Here is a 22,014-nt window from a genome sequence, read left to right on the forward strand (position 1 = left end):
ACTTGATACTAAATGAAGATCTATAGTGTTTTGTAGGCTGTCTTAACAATACACCAGCTTTACCTATTCACCTTAAGAGAACCATAAATTGGATTTATGCGCTTAGAAAAATGCATTTTCAAACATTCAGTATATTTATATATAATAGCAGTTTTATTTTAACTTCAGTGTTTTTGCTAGTGTATGAATTTACAAAATGATTTCTTAAGTAAATAATAAAAAACAACAAATCAATGAATTTTAATGGGTTAAATAATTTTCCTTTAGTATGATTGAGAGGTGAATGAATACTGTGCTTTAATATGTATTCCTAGCTTAGTACAAAAGATATCTCCTTATTTGCAAGGTTTTAGATCATGTTACACAATTAAATTTCTCCGTATAATTAAACAGATCTAGCTAAATATAACAGACTGATGCAGATGAGCAAAGTTTACATTTTTTTTGGTTTTAGCTGTTTACAAATGCGTCCTGAATACAAAACAGAGCTAATTAACTGATCAGAACATTTGCAATGTGTAAAGTTTCAGATATTCACCTATAAAACCTATTGTGAAACCCAGATACCCTTATATACAACTTATTAGAAAGTATACTGATCCTTAGAAACATTGACATGTTTATAGAAGTCTAACATTAACCCTAAAGCACATAATGAAAAAAAATATTGTTTGACTTGAACAATTACAAAACAGTGGCTGTGTAGTCTTTATCCTAAGTAAAGTGGATAGGTCTCTATTTAAAAATCATAGAAACATAAAGCTTGCCCTGTCTGATATTTTGCCTATTAATAAATAATATGCTATACAGTGGTCAGACTCAAAACAGTTCTTGTTTATAGTATGCAAACTGTGATTTTTGTTCATCGAAAAATGGAAATGAGCACAAATTGCCATAGTTTAAATAAGAAAAGCATCATTTATAAATCACCTAGGTGACCTTCATGTGTTTTTCAGCAACTCTGACTGAAAAGGTTACTTACTTTTTTGGACAGCTCTAGGGAGTATTTTGAGCTACATGCATATGAGTTCATAGGTAACTGCTTTATTCTGATTTATTTTCAATTTACTGACTAAAGAAATTTAAAGTTTCAGTTTGTTTATGTCCCCTTTTTAAATTAGCTCAAATTTAAATACTGTAAATTAATTTGGATTGATTCAGTTGTGGTAAGTTTTAGGTAAGAAAGTAGGCTGTTACCGAATCAGTTTCTTACTTTTGTGATATCTTTTACACACACACACAGAATACAACATGACTGACAAGTTTAATTTTACAAGGTCACAATTAAGTAGCCAGTTATTCTGTTAAAGAGAAGATATCTATTTTATCTTTTATAGTATTACTAGTTATTCTATTAAATAATTAAACTATATAATTGCTATTACCTTTTAGACTCTGAACAATATACCTTTTTAATGTATCGAATAATTCATTATTCAAAGAAATAGAAGCATTATGCAAATTAACTATGTACAATTCTGTGATGGAAAAGGATACATATTTTTTAAATTACTAGAACATAAAGAACAATCATCATCAAGTCCTAAAAGCAGATACATCTGACCTCAAGTGACAAACAATATTACACAAATGGTGATCAAAAGTTTTTATGGAGTTTGAATATTTAAGGGGTATTTAGTGGTGGATTTTGTAAGTAGGTAAATGTTAACTCAATATGTGAATTACAAGTTTCTGTCATTTGTGGTCTACATTGTATATCTTTTTTTAAGTGTCAAGTTGACATAAATGTAGCTAAGTATTGGGCTATCATTAAAATTGTAAGATATCTTTGCATATATTTTTTCTAGTTAGTTAGTTCCAGAACCTTTTCTTTTCATGTTCCACAGTTAATAATACTATGATACCTGATGTGTTTTAGCACAATCGAACTGACTTTTGACCACTTAAAAAAAAAAAAAAAGTCGAGTTCACACCTAAAACATATTGATCAACTTATGTGTATACAGGTAAAATTCTGTTACAATGAAGTATTTTTATGATCCCGACAGTTTCCCCTTATGACACGGATCTATAGAAATCTCGTTACTATGCAATACATTCAGCAGATACTTTCATTACAACCAAGTGCCCTTGAAATACCTGAATGAATCGTCCACAGAGCAGTTAGTTCTGTGGTCGCAGCTCATTTGTGCACAACGGTCCCCAAACAGAAACGTGGTAAAAAAAATGTCTTTCTTTGAATTTTCCTCGTACTGTTTTTTGCTGTTTTTGTTTTCGGTGGTTTTCAGTGATACTTTTTGCGTATTACTTGTCAACATTTGAAAAACATCCATTGGAATTTAACTCATTGTCACCCTCATATAGAAACGGCATTGTGGTGTGTTCTGCTCCATGGTCCTAACCAGCTTCTGGGAGTTCTTGAACCCGACACTGTCAGTAATGTCAACAATGAGCTGGACAGTGAGGCACAACAATGAAGCAAGGGGATGGTGCAAAAAGTGCAAAGTGCTTTTAATAAACAACAAAATCAAACTGTCCAAATAAGTAGTGCAGTGCTTCAAAGTTAACAAATAAATAATCCAATAAAAACGAGTGAATAGTGGAGGATAAAAACACAATAGAAAAAAATCCTTTAAAATAATAATGGCTGGAAGCCGCCCTTTTAAAAACAGATCCCGGTGCCTTTCTGCTGGTGACTCCCCTGCTTCTCACGTCCAGGCTATGCACCAGGGGAGCCACCGTGCCTGCAGCTGGCTTTCTTTCTGCCTTATATTGCTTTCTGATCCCTGGCTCCGCTAGGCTTCACCAGACCGAGACTTGTGCTCCCCAGCGACTAGGGTGCTCACGCTGGGAGGGGTTCATTTCCCAAGTCACAACACCCACTGCCTTCTCGGCCTTATGCGGCGAGCCATCCTCCTTCCGGTCACTACCAACTGCTCCCGGGGTGCCAGCCAAACACCCCACGAGGGCTCACTGTCCAGCTGCCTTTCTCTCTCTACAGAGAGCACATTCGCTCGCTCACGCACCGACTTTCTCCTCCCTGCTTCCTGCCGCCTTCTTCTCCTGTAACCTCTGTTCGTCTTTTTCTTTTTCCCTACTCACCTTGTGCTTATATTATTTATCATGGGGACATGGATCAGGTGTGGCAATTAGCAGCTCCCGGCATCAATTACGGATGCAGATGACTCCTCACCTGTGCACTTAAGCGAGGACCGCCCGCATCACAAATTCACCCAGGAACCTGCTCTGGCCACAATTCCACGCCCACTCTCTAAGCAGCAAGTGCGGCGACTATTTAGTTAAAAAGTGGCCTTTTTGACTTGAGCTATGGACCCACTACACCACAGGCAGACACGAAAAAACAATAACAGTTCATATTAGAAAAACAAAGTTTACACTTTTGCGGCTCTCATTTCCAGCAAAAAGAAAAAAGACGTTGCCAATGAATTGGGAATTTCGCCATTGGCACTGTCAACTTTCTTGAAAGACCGAGCAAAAAAAGAAGAAAAATCTCGGGTTGCAAACGTATTCAAACTGCTGCATTTGAAGACATCGAAAAAGCAGATTTTTCTGTAGTTCAGTGATGCTTGTTCAAGAACCATTCCTATTAATGCGGCACTCATTCAAGAAAATGAGAGCTTTCTAAACTCTCTTCAGACCTCCCCCAACTGGACAACACGCCGAGGGCAACAGCAGGCTCACAACTCTGCTGCAGTTCACCACCAAAGCAAACAGAAAATATCTCGATGGGTGATGCAAAAAACATTGTAAATGCAGCGAACAGTATTACTTGGCCACAAACTTAGCCACAACCCTGCCTGATTGCTGTGTCTGTGTATAGGAGAGTGGTAGATCCTGCTACAATAAATAACTGTGCTGATCCTGTTTCAAGCTGAATAAAGCTGGTTTTGTTAAAGTACTGAGACTCAGCCCCATGTTTTGGGGTGCAAGACAGGGACTTATAGCGCGACCCTGATCTTTTAGGGATTTGCTTCTGTGGTGCTTGGGTGGGGGATCCCAAAAGAGTTCAGAAACCTAACAATATGATGAAGAGGAAAAGGTAGATTCGGCTTCTGATTGATAACTGTGCTGCCCACAACATGCTTCCACATTTAGATGTTTGCGTTGAATTCCTCCCACCCAATTGCACAGCAGTGCTTCAGCCATTGGGTTTGGGCATCATTCAAACCCTGAAATCGTATTATTGCAAGGAAATGCTGAGAAAAATTCTCATCAGCATAACTTGTAGACAGGAGGCGATTACAATTAACATGAAAGAAGCTCTATTGAAATGATTGCAAACACCTGGACGCAAATTAAAGAAAGTACCATAGTGACAAATGCAGAATCTCATTAGTATGGAATTTTCATTACAACAAAATATTTTTTAGGTCCCTGGCAGTTTGTTGTAATGGTATTTTACCTGTATTTATATATATATATATATATATATATATATATATATAATCTATACTAATAAAAGGCAAAGCCCTCACTGACTGACTGACTAACTCACTGACTCATCACTAATTCTCCAACTTCCCGTGTAGGTAGAAAGCTGAAATTTGGCAGGCTCTTTCCTTACAGCTTCCTTACAAAAGTTGGACAGATTTCATTTCAAAATTTTACGCGTAATGGTCATAACTGGAAGCTATTTTTCTGCATATACTGTAATGGAGTTGAGCTCGCTGGCCGTGGGGGGCGGAGTTTTGTGTGACATCATCACGCCTCTCATGTAATCACGCAGTACGTAGAAAACCAGGAAGATCTCCAAAAACCGCTGATGAAAACATACATTATATAATTAAGAAGGCAGCAAAACAATTAGAAGCGAGCGAGTGACATATAAAACCATATTCAGCGGCTCACGTGAACTGATGCAGTGCACAGACAAAAAGCAACAGTTCCAAAGAGTGCAGAAAAAAAACCGAATTACACTGCTATGCTCAGATAGACAAACCACACGCTGTGGCGCAATAATAGAAGCTTGCCTCTAGCGCCGGCGTCCGAGGTTCGATTCCCAGAGGGATGCACTGAGTATGTATGCGCTTCCGATTCATTTTAGCCTCGCATCCCCTTGGTTTGAGACGTATGAAAAAATATGCGGTTAACGCAGAAAGACAGATCACCAATTGAAGCTTTATGAATAATGGATACTTTATTCGCGATCAATGATTGTTTTGGTAAAGCCATACTCAGTGTATTCATTAGATGAACGGTAAAAAAGTAAGAGTGAGGGAAGGTAAGTTATTGAGGCACGCAGGCAAAACCACAATAGCACGCGGGCTCAATGTACTGTAGTGCGTCAACTCGATCTGAATTGCGATCACATTTGAAAAAATATATCTTTTCAAGTTCTATTTAGTCCATATGTGTCAAACTCAAGGCCCGCAGGCCACATCCGGCCCGCGAGATCATTTTATATATTATTGTTATTAATGGCCCGGGATATGAAGCGCTGGTAACACAATAAACTACAGATCCCATAATGCAGCGCTTCAGCTGCCTTGCCGAACACTTACCGCGTTAATCAAGTCTAGCTTATGATGCTGCAAGTTATTGCGAAGCGAGCCCACACGATGCCAAGAGAAAAGGTGATTCTGAACATAGAGCCTTTAAAACCGATGGGAGGCTGAGTATATGTTTACTGACATTGCCGGTAAACCCGTGTGTCTCATTTGTGGAGCTAATGTGGCTGTAATTACAGAATTTAATCTAAGACGGCACTATGAGACAAAACATCAAGATAACCTGAAAGACCTGAATGCAATGCACAAGATACAGAAAGCAGAAGAGTTAAAGAAGAATCTGACACTTCAGCAGACGTTTTTACCCGTGCAAAATCACAAAGTGATTTCAAGTGAAGCTACTTTTATGGGAGACACAAATGCACCAGTGCAACTTGCCCCACTTTCCCTGTTGCCAAGTAATGTTGAACCAAGTCGGCACAACGGTGTTCCCAAATCGCACTTTGCTGATAAACTGGCGCACTGCGCACTGAGTTCGCAGGCGCTTTGGTGACTTTGAAGAAAAAAAGAATTTTGAGTTGTTTCGCAACCCATTTGCCGTCGATGTGGAAACTGCACCTGTGCAGATTCAGATGGAGGTGATTGAGCTGCAGTGTAATGGCACACTGAAGGCAAAGTATGATACTGCACGCCCGCACAGTTTATTCACTCCATTCCCGCAAAATGCTCCAGCTCCGTCTACATGCGGCTCGAACCTTGTGCATGTTTGGTACCACATATCTGTGTGAGAAGCTCTTCTCAGTCATGAAGACTAACAAAACAGCACACAGGAGTCACCTCACTGATGAGCACCTGCAGTCCATCCTGAGAATCTCCACAACACAGAACCTCACACCAAACATAAACGAACTTGTTGCCAAAAAGATGCCAGGCTCCAGCTCTGATAAAATGACATAAGAGCAAAGACAACTGAATGATTTGATTTGTTATTGCTGAAAAGAACAAATTTTATTTATATTTCCAGGTTTTGTTATGCACCATGTTCATATTTGAATTTGTATAATTTTGACAGGATATATTTTTATGGAGAGCAAAATCTTTTGGGATATTTAAAATTTAAGTTTATTTTTATATAAAATTACATAAGAGTAAAGAAATTTGAATGTTTGTTCTTTTAACGTTTACTTTATTTCTAACTTGTATAATTTAGACAGGATATATTTTTATGGAGAGCAAAATATTATAAGTTATTTAAGGTTTGAGTTGATTTATTCCGGAATAATATTCTGTCAACTAAATAAAAATTCCTTCTATTTAAAATTTAAATAAAACTTGAACAGATACGATAGTTCATAATATTCTGGCACCCCCAGCAACAGTTGCTCGCAGCCCAAAGACTGTGTCTATATATATATATATATACATATATATATATATATATATATATATATATATACAGTATATATATATATATATATATATGTATGTATGTATGTATGTATGTATGTATGTATGTATGTATTGTCACAGACGGCTGGGGTTCTTACCCGGCCGGGACGCCTAGAAGGTCCAGAAGGTGGCAGTAAAAGCTTCCGGGTCAGGAGGACACAACCGTCCTGGAGCAGGAGAGGACCACGGGAGAGGAGGAGAGACTTTCCAACTCGTTGGGAACCGTGGCCACCGCCAGGGGGCATCTTAAGCCTCCTAGAACCTGAGAGAACATTACTTCCGCCACACTTGTCAAGATGGCGGAGGAACCTGCCAGGGACGCCTGGAGTGCTTCCGGGCAAAGGGCAGCACTTCCGCCACACCAGGAAGTGCTGCCGGAAGATCGTCATCAGCCACCTGGAGCACATCCGGGCAGGAATAAAAGGCGCCGCCTCCCAGCAATCTGGGAGCTAGAGTCAGGAGAGGGAGCAGGATGAAGCGCCCAGGAGGAGATTGGCGGCCAAGGACTGAGAGAAAGAAAGATTATTGGGTGATTATTGCTTTATGCATTGTGTGGTGTTTTGGGACTGTGTTTATTTAATGAATAATAAACGTGTGACTTTTATAAAGATGTGGTCTCCGACTGGTGGTGTCCGGGCAAGTCTCACAGTATGTATGTATGTATGTGTGTGTGTATGTGTGTGTGTATATGTATATATTTAGATACTGTATGTATGTATATATATGTTTGTGTGTGTGTGTGTGTGTGTGTGTATATGTATGTGTGTATATGTAGATATATATATATGTATATACACTGTATATGTGGATGTATGTTTATATATGTATGTATATATATGTGTGTGTGTGTGTGTGTGTGTATATATATATATATATACTGTATATATATATATACTGTATATATATGACAGCAACACTCATCACTCACAACAGTGACAAAACAATTACTTTGACAATCATGTTACGTTATTTTCAAAATATTTCCTTTTCTTTTTCATTGCTTCTTTAACACACTACTTCTCCGCTGCGAAGCGCGGGTATTTTGCTAGTTTATATATATATACTCAGCAAAAAAAGAAACGTCCTCTGACTTTCAACTGTTTTTACTTTCAGTAAACTTAATGTGTAAATATTTGTATGAACACTAAAAGAGTCAACACCATAAGACATAAACTAAAAATGTTTCACAATGTGTCCCTGAATGAAGGGAGGCTCAAAATCAAAAGTACCAGTCAGTATCTGGTGTGGCCACCAGCTGCTTGAAGTACTGCAGTGCATCTCCTCCTCATGGACTGGACCAGATTTGTCAGTTCTTGCTGTGAGATGTTACCCCACTCTTCCACCAAGGCACCTGCAAGTTCCTGGACATTTCTGGGGGGAATTGCCCTAGCCCTCACCCTGCGATCCAACAGGTCCCAGACGTGCTCAATTCCTTCGACGATAAACACAAATCCGTCTATCACCCCTGGTGAGACAAAACCGTGACTCATCAGTGAAGAGCACTTTTTGACACTCCTGTCTGGTCCAGCGAAGGTGGGTTTGTGCCCATAGGCGGCGTTGTTGCTGGTGATGTCTGGTAAGGACCTGCCTTACAACAGGCCTACAAGCCCTCAGTCCAGCCTCTCTCAGCCTATTGCGGACAGTCTGAGCACTGATGGAGGGATTGTGTGTTCCTGGTGTGATTTGGGCAGTTGTTGTGGCCATCCTGTACCTGTCACGCAGGTGTGATATTCGGATGTACCGATCCTGTGCAGGTGTTGTTACACGTGGTCTTCCACTGCGAGGATGATCAGCTGTCCTTCCTGTCTCCCTGTAGCGCTGTCTTAGGCGTCTCACAGTGCGGACATGGGAATTTATTGCCCTAGCCACATCAGCAGTCCTCATGCCTCCCTGCAGCATGCCTAATGCACATTCACGCAGATGAGCAAGGACCCTGGGCATCTTTCTTTGGGTGTTTTTCACAGTCGGTAGACAAGTCTCTTTAGTGTCCTGCGTTTTTAGAACTGTGACCTTAAATGCCTACTTTCTGTAAGCTGTTAAGGTCTTAACGACCATTCCACAGGTGCATGTTAATTAATTGATTATGGTTAATTGAACATGCATGGAAAACATTGTTTAAACCGTTTACAATGAAGATCTGTAAAGTTATTTGGATTTTTAAAACATTATTGTTGAAATACACAGTCCTGAAAAAGGGATGTTTCTTTTTTTGCTGAGTATATATATATTGTGAAGGACCAGCCTGGACACAGACAGACACTGAGACCGCCAGAAGTCCAAAGACACACTTTTATTTTCTTCTCCTGCACACAACACCAAACAGTGCCCAGACCAACAACAATGTTGCTCACAGTCCCTCTTTCCTTTTCCTTTCCTTTCCTTCTGCCACATCCACTCCTCTCTCGCAAACTCTGTCCACTGCCACCCGACTCTGGCTTCCTGAATGTAGTGATGTGGCCCATTTTATAATGCACCCAGATGTGCTCCCTGATGATCTCACTTCAGCACTTCCTGGCGTGGCGGAAGTGCTGCATGGGCACCCAGAATCACTCTGGATGTACCTGCTTCCTGGTTCGGCAGCCGTTCCTGGTGTGGCGGAAGTGCTGCGATCCAAGGCTCCATAGTCCTTTTGGTGCCCCATGGCGGTGGCCACAGATCCCCCACAGAGTTTAGCCTTCTAGTTACGTGGCTCCGACACAATCCAGGATGGCTGCCTTCTTGCATTCTGAGGAAGGAAATTCCCCTCTCCCGGTCCCCTGCTTCTCCAGGCCTCCCGGTGGGGCAAGGTCCCCGGCCATCCATCGCTTGCTCGCGGATATACAATTTAAAGAGATTGTTATTTTCATGGAATTGTTACATATGCATTATTTTCACTTTTACTTTAAAACTTCATTAAAAAAATATTTGGAATTAACTATTCTTCAAGAATTTTGATTCCGTGTTTAGACTTACATTGCGACAATGCAATGTGTAACTGCCTGTGAGTGAATATTGTTTCTTTCTCTCTATTAAATAAACCGACTTTTTCGAATGTTGTCCCTGTGATTTGTTAATTGTCATAGCAAAAGCTATTCTCACTATAAACGTTTTAATACGAATGGCATATCAAGATCTCCTTTTGAATTGTCCTTTGCTTTTGGATATACACAAATATCAACTCTGTCTTTGAATTCCTCCGTCTTTTGAAACTGTTATCACTGACAATTCGTCATATGTTGGTTTATTATAAATCCGACCATGATCTTTCGGATTAATTTAGAAATCCAAGAAAATTTTTTTGTCCATGTTTTCTAGATAAATTTCATGTAAAGTGCAATACTTTTTAATGGATTTGTATCCATTATTGTCTGTATAATTTCTAATACGTCTGATTATTAAACTCTTTCAATTCTATGTTGCATCGCTTCTCCGTGATCATAAATATACACCCGACCAAATTGTGGTTTCTTTGAAATTAAACTTGTTGTAGCTTTAATTGTTGCGGGATTCTTATAGCGTATGGTCCATTATTATGTAAATCTACGTTTTGAGCATTGAATGATGCATACACGAACAGATTATTGTAGATTTGGATATTTTGCCTGTAGTGTTTGTGGATTTCACTTTCAACAAACAACAAATCTTTTAATTTTCGTGGATAAGCCTCTTTATTGGGAAGAAATTCTACTTTTCCCTGATGGCAACACAAATTAGATGATCTACAAGTCTCCGACTTAAACTTTAAAGTCTTACAATATCTACATACTTCTGACATATCACCTGTGTCCATATATTCAATCTCTTTTTGCTGTTCTGTTATTTCACCGAGTAATAATTTCCATTTGTTAGCGCTAATTTGATCTTTATCATCAGTTTTTTGAGCCTTTCTAATTCCACTGCTTTCATAATCTCCAACCTGCTTTGCATGTGGTTCGCACCAACATTTTTGAACCTCTTTGTGACGTTATCCTTTGTCTTCTACTCTTTGTCTTTTATTTCTGACCCCTTTTGGACCTGCTAGGTTTTCAATTCCACCTGGTCCAGGATGATTATCACTTTGCCTTATTTCACCGAGTAATAATTTCCATTTTTTTATTGGTAATGTGATCTTTACTATCTTTTTTTTTTGAGACTTTTGAATTTTACTACTTTCATAATCATTAGCGTGCTCTGTATATGTATTTCGTCTTTTTTTTTTTTAGCCTTTCAAATTCCACTACTTTCATAATCTCTAACCTGCTCTGCATGTGTATTGCGGCAACGTTTTTCAACATCTTTATGAAGTTCTACTTTGTCTTTTACTCCTTGTCTTTTATTTCTGACTTTGATTGGACCTGCAAGGTTTTTAATTCCACCTGGCCCAGGCTGATTATTACTTTTATTATTTTCAGAATTTGCACATAGATATTATCTCACAACGCTTTTGGGTCTCTTTTTGCCGCACTTAGTTGTTGACGTGTCATCTAGAACATATAAAATTATTGTCCTGATAAAATTTATTAGAGCTGAGAGTGCAGGAAGTGGGCCTGCGAAAAGCATTCCCACAACTAAGAGGTTAAATGACTGTGGTTTTGTTTGAAAATGGTTGTAAGTAGGACGTGACTTGAAAGAATCTAATGCCAAAAGTCACCGTCTTGCGTGATGTGCTTCCAAAGGTTGTAAGTATGGCGTGACATGAAAGAATCTTATGTTAAAAGTCTCCATCTCACGGGACTTCATTACAAAAAGTCTCTTCAAAAAGTCACGTCTCCTCCCAAGATTTTTTTATTATAATAGATATATTTATATACTGTATATACACACAGGATACTTGAGGTAAGGACACGTTTCCTGTTCATTTGTCTGTTTTCAGCTGCCATCGTGGCCAGAGTTTCCACTGGTTCACCCCCAATTTACCAAATTTTGTAACTTCAGGTTGCTTATTAACCTACTTGTGTCTCTGGAGTTCTGTTTCTTCAACGGTTATATTCTAGCTTGGAGTGTAACAAATGATGCTCTGCACAAAAGTGTGCTGTGTATCTGATATTATGGCATACCTATCAGTAAGCCCAGAAATTATTAGATTTGGCTTAAAAAATGTATGTATTAATTACATTTTAAGGCTGTTGTTTTCATTTTTGGACTAGATATTTTTTTATGTAAATTGTTATATGTATACTTCAAAATAATATATACCATGATTTTGAAGAAATAACTTTGACTTTAAAAATACTAAAATGAAGTACTTCACTTTTTCCATTATAAGAAGTTACTTACAGCCAGGTGCTATGAATCAGTTGTACTTAATTAGTTGATGATCAGGAAGTGCTACCACCTACTTAGAATTGTAAAATATTTGGCATGTTTTTACTTATTTCCTGATATGTAAAAACTGTAGAACTGAACAGCAAAGTGCTTTATATCTTAGATTGTCATGTAGGTACATGTTTTTACATTTTTTTGCACTAGGTGGCACCAAATACTGTTTTACATGCATTCAAGTTACAGTCAAGCTACAGTACTTTTGAAAGAAGTTTGTCTTAATGGCTGAGTGTTATTCTTGTTGCAAGTAGTGTTAAACATATTTTTAATAAATATATAATACATGTTTTATAATTCCCGATATTCATTAATGGAAATGTTTGTAATAACTGTCTATAAGCCTAAAAATGTTTTATTTTGAATCATTCACTTTAGCATAGTGAGGCCTAAGAGGTGCTGATTTTTAATAATAATTGGTCGTGTGTTCCATAAGTGACCTTCCAAAGTCTCAAAAATATTCTAACTTTTTAAAAATTTTAATTGAGACTTTTTTATGGGATAAAAAGAATGATGACTCCCATCATGAATAAATCAGTTTTAATTAGATAGCCACAGATACCACAAACCATATAATTGTGTTGTGTATTTTGTAATGCAAGCGCCTTAATAGTTGCATATTATGAGGATTTCTTTAATGCTGTGATTTAAGAGACAGTATACTACTTGACTACAAGGATGGTGAGTATGTTGACCTTTGAATCTGTAATTTATCTCAGAAATGTATACTTACAAATTTATTGTAGCCTGTGCTCCAGGGATTTCAATTTTAAGATTATATGAGGAACAAAATACTCAAGTTTTCGATCGCCTTCTTTATCTTTAGATTAGTGATCTTCATTAATTAGTTCCTTCAAATTATACAAAACCTTATTAGTTACTTTCTTCAGTTGGGCTTTAGTACATGTGCTCGTAGAGAGGATTCAAATTTCTATAGCAAGCTCTACTATACAGTGACCAGATCCAATGACCCATATAGCTTGTTGAGTATCCTTCAAAGAAGTGGAATATGTAGTTTTCAGTTGTTGCTAATTAAACTGAAGAGCTAGAGATGAAAGAACAAGGTCTCCATTGTTCCTTTATCACTGCTTACGATAATAATAAAGCTCCCAATGAAAGAGTGAGTTATTGAACTGGCTTGGGAACTGTGAAGCTCATACTTTCTCTTAGGCCTCAGCTGATGATTGCATTTGTTCTTTGCTCAGACACTGTCCCTAAAGTGTTTTGTTTGATTAGTTTTCTCATGGTAACTAAAATACTTTCTTAGTAACCTTGTCTGTCAATACTCATTTTAATTAAGATTTATCACAAGTATATTTTTATATTTTGTGTTTCGATGTTAAGAAATGTAGTAATGATACATTTGAATGTTTTAAAAGTAAAGTTTTATTATTGTGTTTATTAAAAGGTACAACTTTCACAAGTTGCCCTTAGCCAGGTGCACTTCCTAAAGAGATTGGGTAGCACAGTGATAACACTGCTGCCTTGCAGTAAGGAGACCAGGGTTTGTGTCCCAGGTCCTGACTGGGTGGAGTTTTCACATTCTTCCCATGTCTGCTTGGGTTTCCTCCAGGTGCTCCAGTTTCATCTCACAGTCCAAAGACATGAAGGGTAGGAAGATGGGTGATGCTAAATTGGCCCTACTGTGTGGTCAGGGTGTATGTTCACCTGCCATGGACTGGCGCCCTCTCCAGGGTTTGTTCCTGCCTTGTGCATTGTTCAGGACTAAGTTGTTTAGAAAATGATGACTGACTGACTTTCTGAAGAGGTCTTTGTTATTTCTTCAGGTAGCTGTATGAGAGTCCATGTGACATTCTCTCAGTAACAGAAACAAAGCCAACCACCTTCATTATAACTGGTTTAAAAAGATGGTGAAGTTTTTGTAAAGGCTCCACACATAGTTTAAGATAATCTTAGTAATAACAATAATGTATTTTATTTTTATACCACCTTTCCCAAGCTCTGAGCCTTTTATAAATATTCAAAAGGGTAAAAAAAAGTTAAAACTCACAAAATTATGAAATTAATAACACTAGATAAATCTAATATCAAACATTAAACACAAAATAATAGGCTAATAGTACATATAAAAAACAAAGTTCTGAATTAGAATAAGAAACAATAAGCAGGAATAAAAATATACAAAACGTTATAAAAAAAATAAAAAAACAAACTATGAACCAATATCATAATTTAGTTTTATGTAGGTTTTAAATCACGTATAACAATGACTGCCTCGGAAAGAGATCTTAACTGAGTTAGTTGTTCATTCAGATCACTTTACTGTCATCCAAAATGCAATGGGTCTTTTTAGAGGACAATGGGTAGGAAAAGACCAGATTATGTTACCAGCTTTCAAGCCAAATACTTGAAAGGACAATGGGCATTCTGTGGGCATTCTTTTGATGTACCAATTACAACCAGACCACCACCCTGAGCTGCAAGTTTCTGCAAAGTAAACATACTCAGAGTCATTTCATTTAGGCACACAAAATCATTAGATTTTTGCAATGTTTCAGATAAGCATAATGTATAGAGACTGCAGTCCAAATGAAGCTGGATAGTATAAGTGCTTTATGGACCTTGTATTGAGACAGTGTTGACGACAGAATGTTTGTTGCGCACAGGTTCATATTCCGAGTTTATTTGAATATAGCATAGATTTGGCAGAATGTCATTCTTGTAATAAGAACCCATAGCCTGATGGCTTACCTCAGAATAAACAGTGTTGCAGTATGCTAAAGCTTTGAAGAGTATTCTACACTGAATAACAGAGAAGTTCATTACGAGAGTACTTTAGTATAGTGGAAAAGCAACCCTTCAATGGGAAATAGCAAAGCTAACAAAAGATAAGAGCACAGGGTGTGGCACAGTGAGTCTCCAAATGAAACACAAACTAATGCAATTGCAGTTTTTAATCCAGTAAAATATCTGGACTAGTAATATAAGTTATATAGAACATAAATTATCAGAGAACATCAGAGATGGTTGCTTTAGCTTTACAAAACTCAACAAAAAAGCTTATAGAAGTGGAGTAATGGCTCAATTAAATGGCCACAAATATAGCATGAGTTACACAAAAAGAAGTCCGAGGAATCAACAGGGCTAACGCATAAATGAAAGAATTCAAAAGTGAAGGCACACATTAATTCAGCACACTGAAAGAATAAGCAGAAGATACTGGTAGAGATACAAAGTCTTGGAGAAAATGAAATATTTCTAAAATTAGGTTTTCAATTTGAAAAAAATGTGTTTATAAATAAGTCATCAACCTGCAGAAAGCAATTAGAAAGTTTCATTTAGTGAATCACAAGGAGAGTTAAACCAATTGCCTCGGGAGTTTTAATTTCAGCTGAGTTAAAAATCAAAACAGAATACAAATTCAAGATCAGATCATGTTAAATTGTAGTCTTGAATAAAACAATAAAACAAACAACAGTGAAATACAAAAAGTAAACAGCAATTTTTTAAAAAACATTTTATGCAGAGAGGAGCAGCAAGCATGCGCCAGCTTATCTTTCAATAGTTTTTAATTTTAACTGTTGTTTAGGCCATATCAGGCATTAACAACCTGTAACTTACAGTGCCCTCCATAATGTTTAGGACAAACACACATTTTTCCTTGATTTACCCCTCAGCCCCTCAGTTTAGAATTACAAATCAAACAATTCAGATGTTATTAAAGTGCACATTGCAGACTTTCATTTAAGAGTATTTACACACATTTCAGTCCAGCCATGTAGAAATTAAAGCACTTTTTCTAAATCGTCCCACCATTTTAGAGCACCATAATGTTTCACTCATAGTTTGTTGCATACAGTTTGTCATGTATGCAATGAAGTCTGTGATTCATAGGCATTACCAGGTGCCGATTATCTTCTCTGGTGATGCTCTGCCAAACCTCTAATGCAGCCATCTTCAGCTCCTAATTGTTCCTGTTCTGAGTTTCAAAAGTCATCTTTAGTAAAGCTAAGAAAACACAAATCTGGAAATAGATTTGTTTTCACTATGTTATAAAAAAGACATTTGTAGAAGGTTTAACTGAATTCCCATGAAACCAAAGTGTAAATGTGCAGCTATAAAATGGGTTATATGGGGCATACGATTACCAATTTGGAAGTTTGTATAGTTTGAAGTTGTGCCCAAGGGTAAAAGTTGAGATTTTCATTTTTTAAAACTGTAGTCAAGTAATAAATTATCTTTGAGTACAGTGACTGAAGAATTTTGATCGCTTATTTGTAATGCAGCTGGCAATTCTTTCCATAGGAGCTGATTGAAGTGGACAGTGAAGTGGTGTTTGAATTAGCTTCCTACATCTTGCAGGTAAGTGAAGCTAATTGTTATCACCAGATCCTTATCTTTAGCTGATGCTGTTGTCTGATATTTATTAAGATCCATAAGAATAAACGGACTCAGAAACAATAGTGAACCACAGCAAATATTTGTAAATGGAACTCTTGCTTTTTTGTTTTGTTTATTAACATTTTCAAATCTGCAATACTTAAATTCTTGAAACATATTAAAAGGATCATAGTTACTTTCTTATACTTTTTTAATTTTCATGCTCTACCTGAAATTCTAGTAAACAGTTTATAGAGAGATTATTCTCTGATACTAATGAGATTCAGTAGTATGTACTTGGTAATTGATGGAAATTCTTAATAGTTGAAGGCAGGATATACAGTATATGATTAACACAGTTTAACTCTCCATCAGTCTGTATTTGCATTATAATTATTTAAAGCTTTATAAAACAAATAAAATTACAGTACAATAATGTTCTGTTTTGCTAATCTAACTGCCTCATCACTGTTCCTTACTACATGGATATAGGGTTCAAGTAGGGTGTACTTTAACTTTTTACTCTAGTTTCACATGGATTGGACCATTCTTGATTTACTAATCAATAAGAAAATCTAAATAATGCACCAGGTTTTCAATCTTAAAATAACAGTGAATATAACAATTGAAAGCACCCACACTTGTGTTTTCTTGCTAAGTTAATTGAAGCATTCAGCTTTTTTCACAATAGGAAAATGCAGGTGTCTCAGCTATAAGATGTCACCTGTAATACCCCCTTGGAATTTTCTCCACTAAGAGAGATCAAGTTTCCAAAAGTTTGGCAATTCAAGGCGAAACAGGCTTTACCTCCCTTTTTGTGTTATATCAATAGTTGGCCTTTGACTCAAAGGTATATTGGATGTTCAGGCATCAACTATCCATCCATTTTCTAACCCGCTGAATCCGAATACAGGGTCACGGGGGTCTGTCAACTATTGGTCTTATTTTAAACTATACATTTTTATCTTAAATACAGGAAGCAAAAGGAGACTACTCAAGGTAAGCATCTGTGTTCATTTTACATGCAATGTATGTTTGAAATTAAAATGTCCGGACAGTAAATAAAAAAGTAAAATGGCAATAACATACTAAGATATATTAAAGATAAGCATCTGAGGAATTACTGCTTAATTTTACTAACCAGTTCAATGTAGTTATATTTTTATAGTCTAAAATGTTTTGTTTATACATAATGTCCAGCCTGGCTGCATGATTTCCCTAAATTTAGTATTAACAAACTGATGTAACCAAATGGGGCAGAATATTACTTTGTGTCAAATATAGTTTACATTTGAGAGACTCTAGCTTGTTTTTAGTTTGTTTTGCAGTTTATGTTCTGATTTTGCTAATAAAGGAAATTCTATACTAGTATATAATTAGCCTGTAAGCTATGCAGTAGTCTTTGTATTACTGGTGAGGCATTAACTCTGAATGGAGTGCTTTGGAAGTCAGCAGGGCAACAGGAGAGTGGAATGTGGTATATAAACAGTGTAGAATTACCTAAAAATACCTCAACTGCACAGCAGTGAGAACTAAGGAAGCAAAGAGTTTATGCTGTGTGTACTGGTTTAGGTGGTTTAAAAATGATGCAAAATGTACAGTTTTGCAAAAATGCCATTTTTGTAGGACCTTGATCTTCAGTTATCTGTTTTATGGTTTATGGGTGTAAGTTACTGTTGTATACAGTATTAAATAATTGTTGTATTTTATAGAAAAACAAAACTATTCATTTGCTGAATGTGATTTAAAATCCCCAAAAATATTTTGTAACTACCAGCCAACTTGAATTTCTGTGTTACTCATGGACTACTTTACAATACAAGTGCAACCAGTATTAAATGTTTTGCGTACATATATATACATATATAGTGGAAGTCCAGACACAGACAAGCAAACACCAGTGCTGTTTATTTACAATTCTATTTACATTAAAGTCCCGCACAGCACACAGTGCCCCAGCACCAATCACCCATAAGTCCGGGCCTTCCAATGCCTTCCTTCACCACCTCTACTGCTCTCCTCCAAGCTCTGTCCTCTTCCTCACGACTCCGGCTGATGACTGGAGGGAGGCAGCCCCTTTTATTCCCGCCCATATGTGCCCCAGGTGCCTCCTGATGAACTTCCTGCAGCACTTCCGCCAGCACCTCCAGGTGTGGTGGAAGTGCTGATGTCCAGGACTTCACAGTCTTCTGGGCGCCCCCTGGCGGTGACCACGAGCCCCTATAAGGCTGAGCTTCCATGCTCAGTTTCTGTGGCTGCCCTCTCGTTGTCCAGGGAAGGCGTAGTCCCTCTCCTGGTCCTTCTAGGCGTCCTGGCTGAACACAGCTCCCAGTCGCCCGCCTCAATATATATATATATATATATATATATATATATTTATATATATAATATGGCAGCACAGTAGGTAGCGCTGCCGCGTTACAGTTTGGAGACCGGGGTTCGTTTCCAGGGTCCTCCCTGCGTGGGGTTTGCATGTTCTCCCCATGTCTGCGTGGGTTTCCTCTGGGTACTCCGGTTTCCTCCCTCAGTCCAAAGACATGCAGGTTAGGTGCATTGGTGATTCTAAATTGTCCTTGGTGTGTGTGTGTGTGTGTGTGGCTTGCGGTGGGCTGGCGCCCTGCCTGGGGTTTGTTTCCTGCCTTGCACCCTGTGTTGGCTGGGATTGGCTCACACTGTATATATTATAAGAATGGTGTTCCACAGGGGTCAGTGCAGGGGCTGCTGCTATTTTTAACGTATATAAATGACTAGCAGAATACCCGCGCTTCGCAGCGGAGAAGTAGTGTGTAAAAGAAGTTATGAAAAAGAAAAGGAAAAATTTTAAAAATAACGTAACATGATTGTTAATGTAATTGTTTTGTCATTGATATGAGTGTTGTTGTCATATATATATATATATATATATATATATATATATATATATATATATATATATATATATATATATATATATATATATATATATATATATATATATATATATATATATATATATATATATATATATATATATATATATATATATATATATATATATATATATATATATATATATATATATATATAAAATACCGCTTGCAGCGGAGAAGTAAAAAGAAAAGGAAACATTTTAATAATAACGAACATGATTGACAACGTAATTGTTTTGTCATTGTCATGAGTGTTGCTGGCATAATATATATATATATATACACACATGTGTACATATATACACACACACATATACTATGGGGTGCTTGAAACAGGCAAATATATTGATTTTCTGAATATATAAAGTCAGAAGCGCCAGAATATATAAAGTGAAAACTTGAATATATAAAGTCAGTGTCAGTATATATAAAGTCAAACTTGTTTCTGAATATATAAAGTCAAAAGTTGAATATATAAAGTCATCGCTGGAATATAATATATAAAGTGAAAACCTGAATATATAAAGTCAGCGTCGGAATTTATAAAGTCATTCCTGATTATATAAAGTCAAAGTCAAAATATATTGATTGAAACGACTCTGAACTGAAGTAATTTAACAAAAACGTATTCAGAAAAATTAATTAAAAAAACACTGTTCGGTTAATGTTTTGAAAATGATGCATGTGCCCTGCCCAGGATTGGTTCCTGCCTTGTGCCCAGTGTTGGCTGGGATTGGCTCCAGCAGATCCCCGTGACCCTGTGATTGGATTCAACAGGTTGGAAAATGGATGGATTTTCCAGCACTGACTTTGTATATTCCGACGATGACTTTATATATTGAAGTTTTGTGTTTATATATTCCAGCGCTTACTTTATATTGTGAGGTGGAGGGCTTCGCTATTACTTGTGGGGACGAAACTTCACTTTGGTAACTGATCATGGTCCACTTCAATGGTTATACCGACAGAAAGATACAAACTCTCGCCTCATGAGATGGTTTCTGGGCTTACAACCTTACCGTTTCACAGTAAAACATCGACCAGGTTCTGAACACGTCAACGCAGACGTATTATCACGACTAAATGAACCTGGTACAGAGAGTCGCGATTCACGGGAATGTGAATAAAGCTGAGGGGAGGGTGTGAGCTGGAGGGCTGATCGCACCCCAAGAAGATACAGACGCCCCTGGGCAAACCAGAACCCCTGAAACACAGACTACCCTCACATTGCTCTTTACTTTCTGACTTGCGCTATAACGCGTAATGCAAACCTCGCGCGATACTCCGCTAACTTAAAAGCCTTGTGCAGCGCCTGTCAGTTGAAAATTGATTGCTTGCTTTTATCTCTCTCTGCTCCTAGTGGAACTGTCATCTCTGACTTGTCATGGAGCACATTTAAGCGCATGTGTTGCAGTGTTTGAATAAAAATCCTTCTTGTTTCTAGGAATAAAAATCCTTCTTGTTTCTACGACCTCCTGTGTATCTGTGCAAATCTGTGACCCAAGCGTGACAATATATTCCGACGCTGACTTTATATATTCAAGATTTGACTTTATATATTCCAGCTTACATTATATATTCCGAAATATTCCAACGCCGTCTTTACATACTGAGGTTTTGGGAAGCACTGATCAATGTACAGTACCATGAAATCATGCATTGACAGAAGTTCCCCATTGGTTGGGCACGGTCTCTTCCAGTTGCACGGATGGGTGGGTGGATCTTATATGTCTGTGCAGGTTTGTTGTTGACCCTGCTCTAACGGATATTTTCATATTCTGAACTTAGCTTTGCAGTCTCCAATATCACTGAAATGCAGCCAGGTGCTGCTTCTTTTTCGGCTTTCACTCTTTTCTTTACTCTTCTTTTTTCTTCACGATGCCCTTGCATTTAAATCTGGCTCCTCGTCTGTAGAGCCGGCTCGTTCGCGAACGACACATCACTATTACTTTCTCACTTGCGATATAACGCGTACTGCAAACCTCGCTATACTCCGCTAACTTAAAAGCCTTGTGCAGCGCCTTTCAGTTGAAAATTGATTGTTTGCTTGCTTTTATCTCTCTCTCTCTGCTCCTAGCGGAACTGTCATCTCTGACTTGTCATTGAGCACGTTTAAGCGCATGTGTTGCAGTGTTTGAATAAAAATCCTTCTTGTTTCTACGACCTCCTGTGTCTCTGTGCAAATCATGCATTGACAGAAGTTCCCCTTTGGTTGGAATTGAAACTGTGATTAAATGCATTATTTTTTTAATGCGTTATGGAGCACATGCATCGAAGCTTCTCAGCTCTGCGATTGTCAGTGTAACATTTTGTAAGTAGTGCCTGGAGGATTCAGTGTGGAGAAACTCTAGAGACAGCGTGTGTATTAACTTGTGGATTTTTCTGTGAGTATTTGGTGGCAGTCTGACGAAGTTGCTTCGAAGAGGCGGCGTTAGCTGGAGCTCAGCTCAGAGCGAAATGAGGTAAATGGGGGGGGGGGGATGATGACGTGACTCCCCACCCGCCTTAACTGTCAATCCCCCACAAACACAGTCTCTCGGAATTTGCATAAACACACCCCTTCACCTACAATTTTAACTTAGTTACAAAGAGATCAAAACTCTCGTTTA

The 22,014-nt window shown here is 37.7% G+C and overlaps 1 protein-coding gene across 9 annotated transcripts in view; it reads left to right on the forward strand.

Annotated features, from left to right (window-relative positions):
• frmd4a (FERM domain containing 4A) overlaps window positions 1-22,014 on the forward strand; it is a 612,278-nt gene that overhangs the window by 529,649 nt on the left and 60,615 nt on the right. For all 9 annotated transcript variants that reach the window (XM_039761499.1, XM_039761500.1, XM_039761497.1 and 6 more), the window contains exons 6-7: window positions 16,422-16,478; window positions 17,473-17,495. In XM_039761499.1, coding sequence (XP_039617433.1) covers window positions 16,422-16,478; window positions 17,473-17,495 — 80 coding nt within the window. The remainder of the gene's footprint in view (window positions 1-16,421; window positions 16,479-17,472; window positions 17,496-22,014) is intronic.

Source organism: Polypterus senegalus, chromosome 8 (assembly GCF_016835505.1).
Source record: "Polypterus senegalus isolate Bchr_013 chromosome 8, ASM1683550v1, whole genome shotgun sequence".
NCBI lineage: Eukaryota > Metazoa > Chordata > Cladistia > Polypteriformes > Polypteridae > Polypterus > Polypterus senegalus.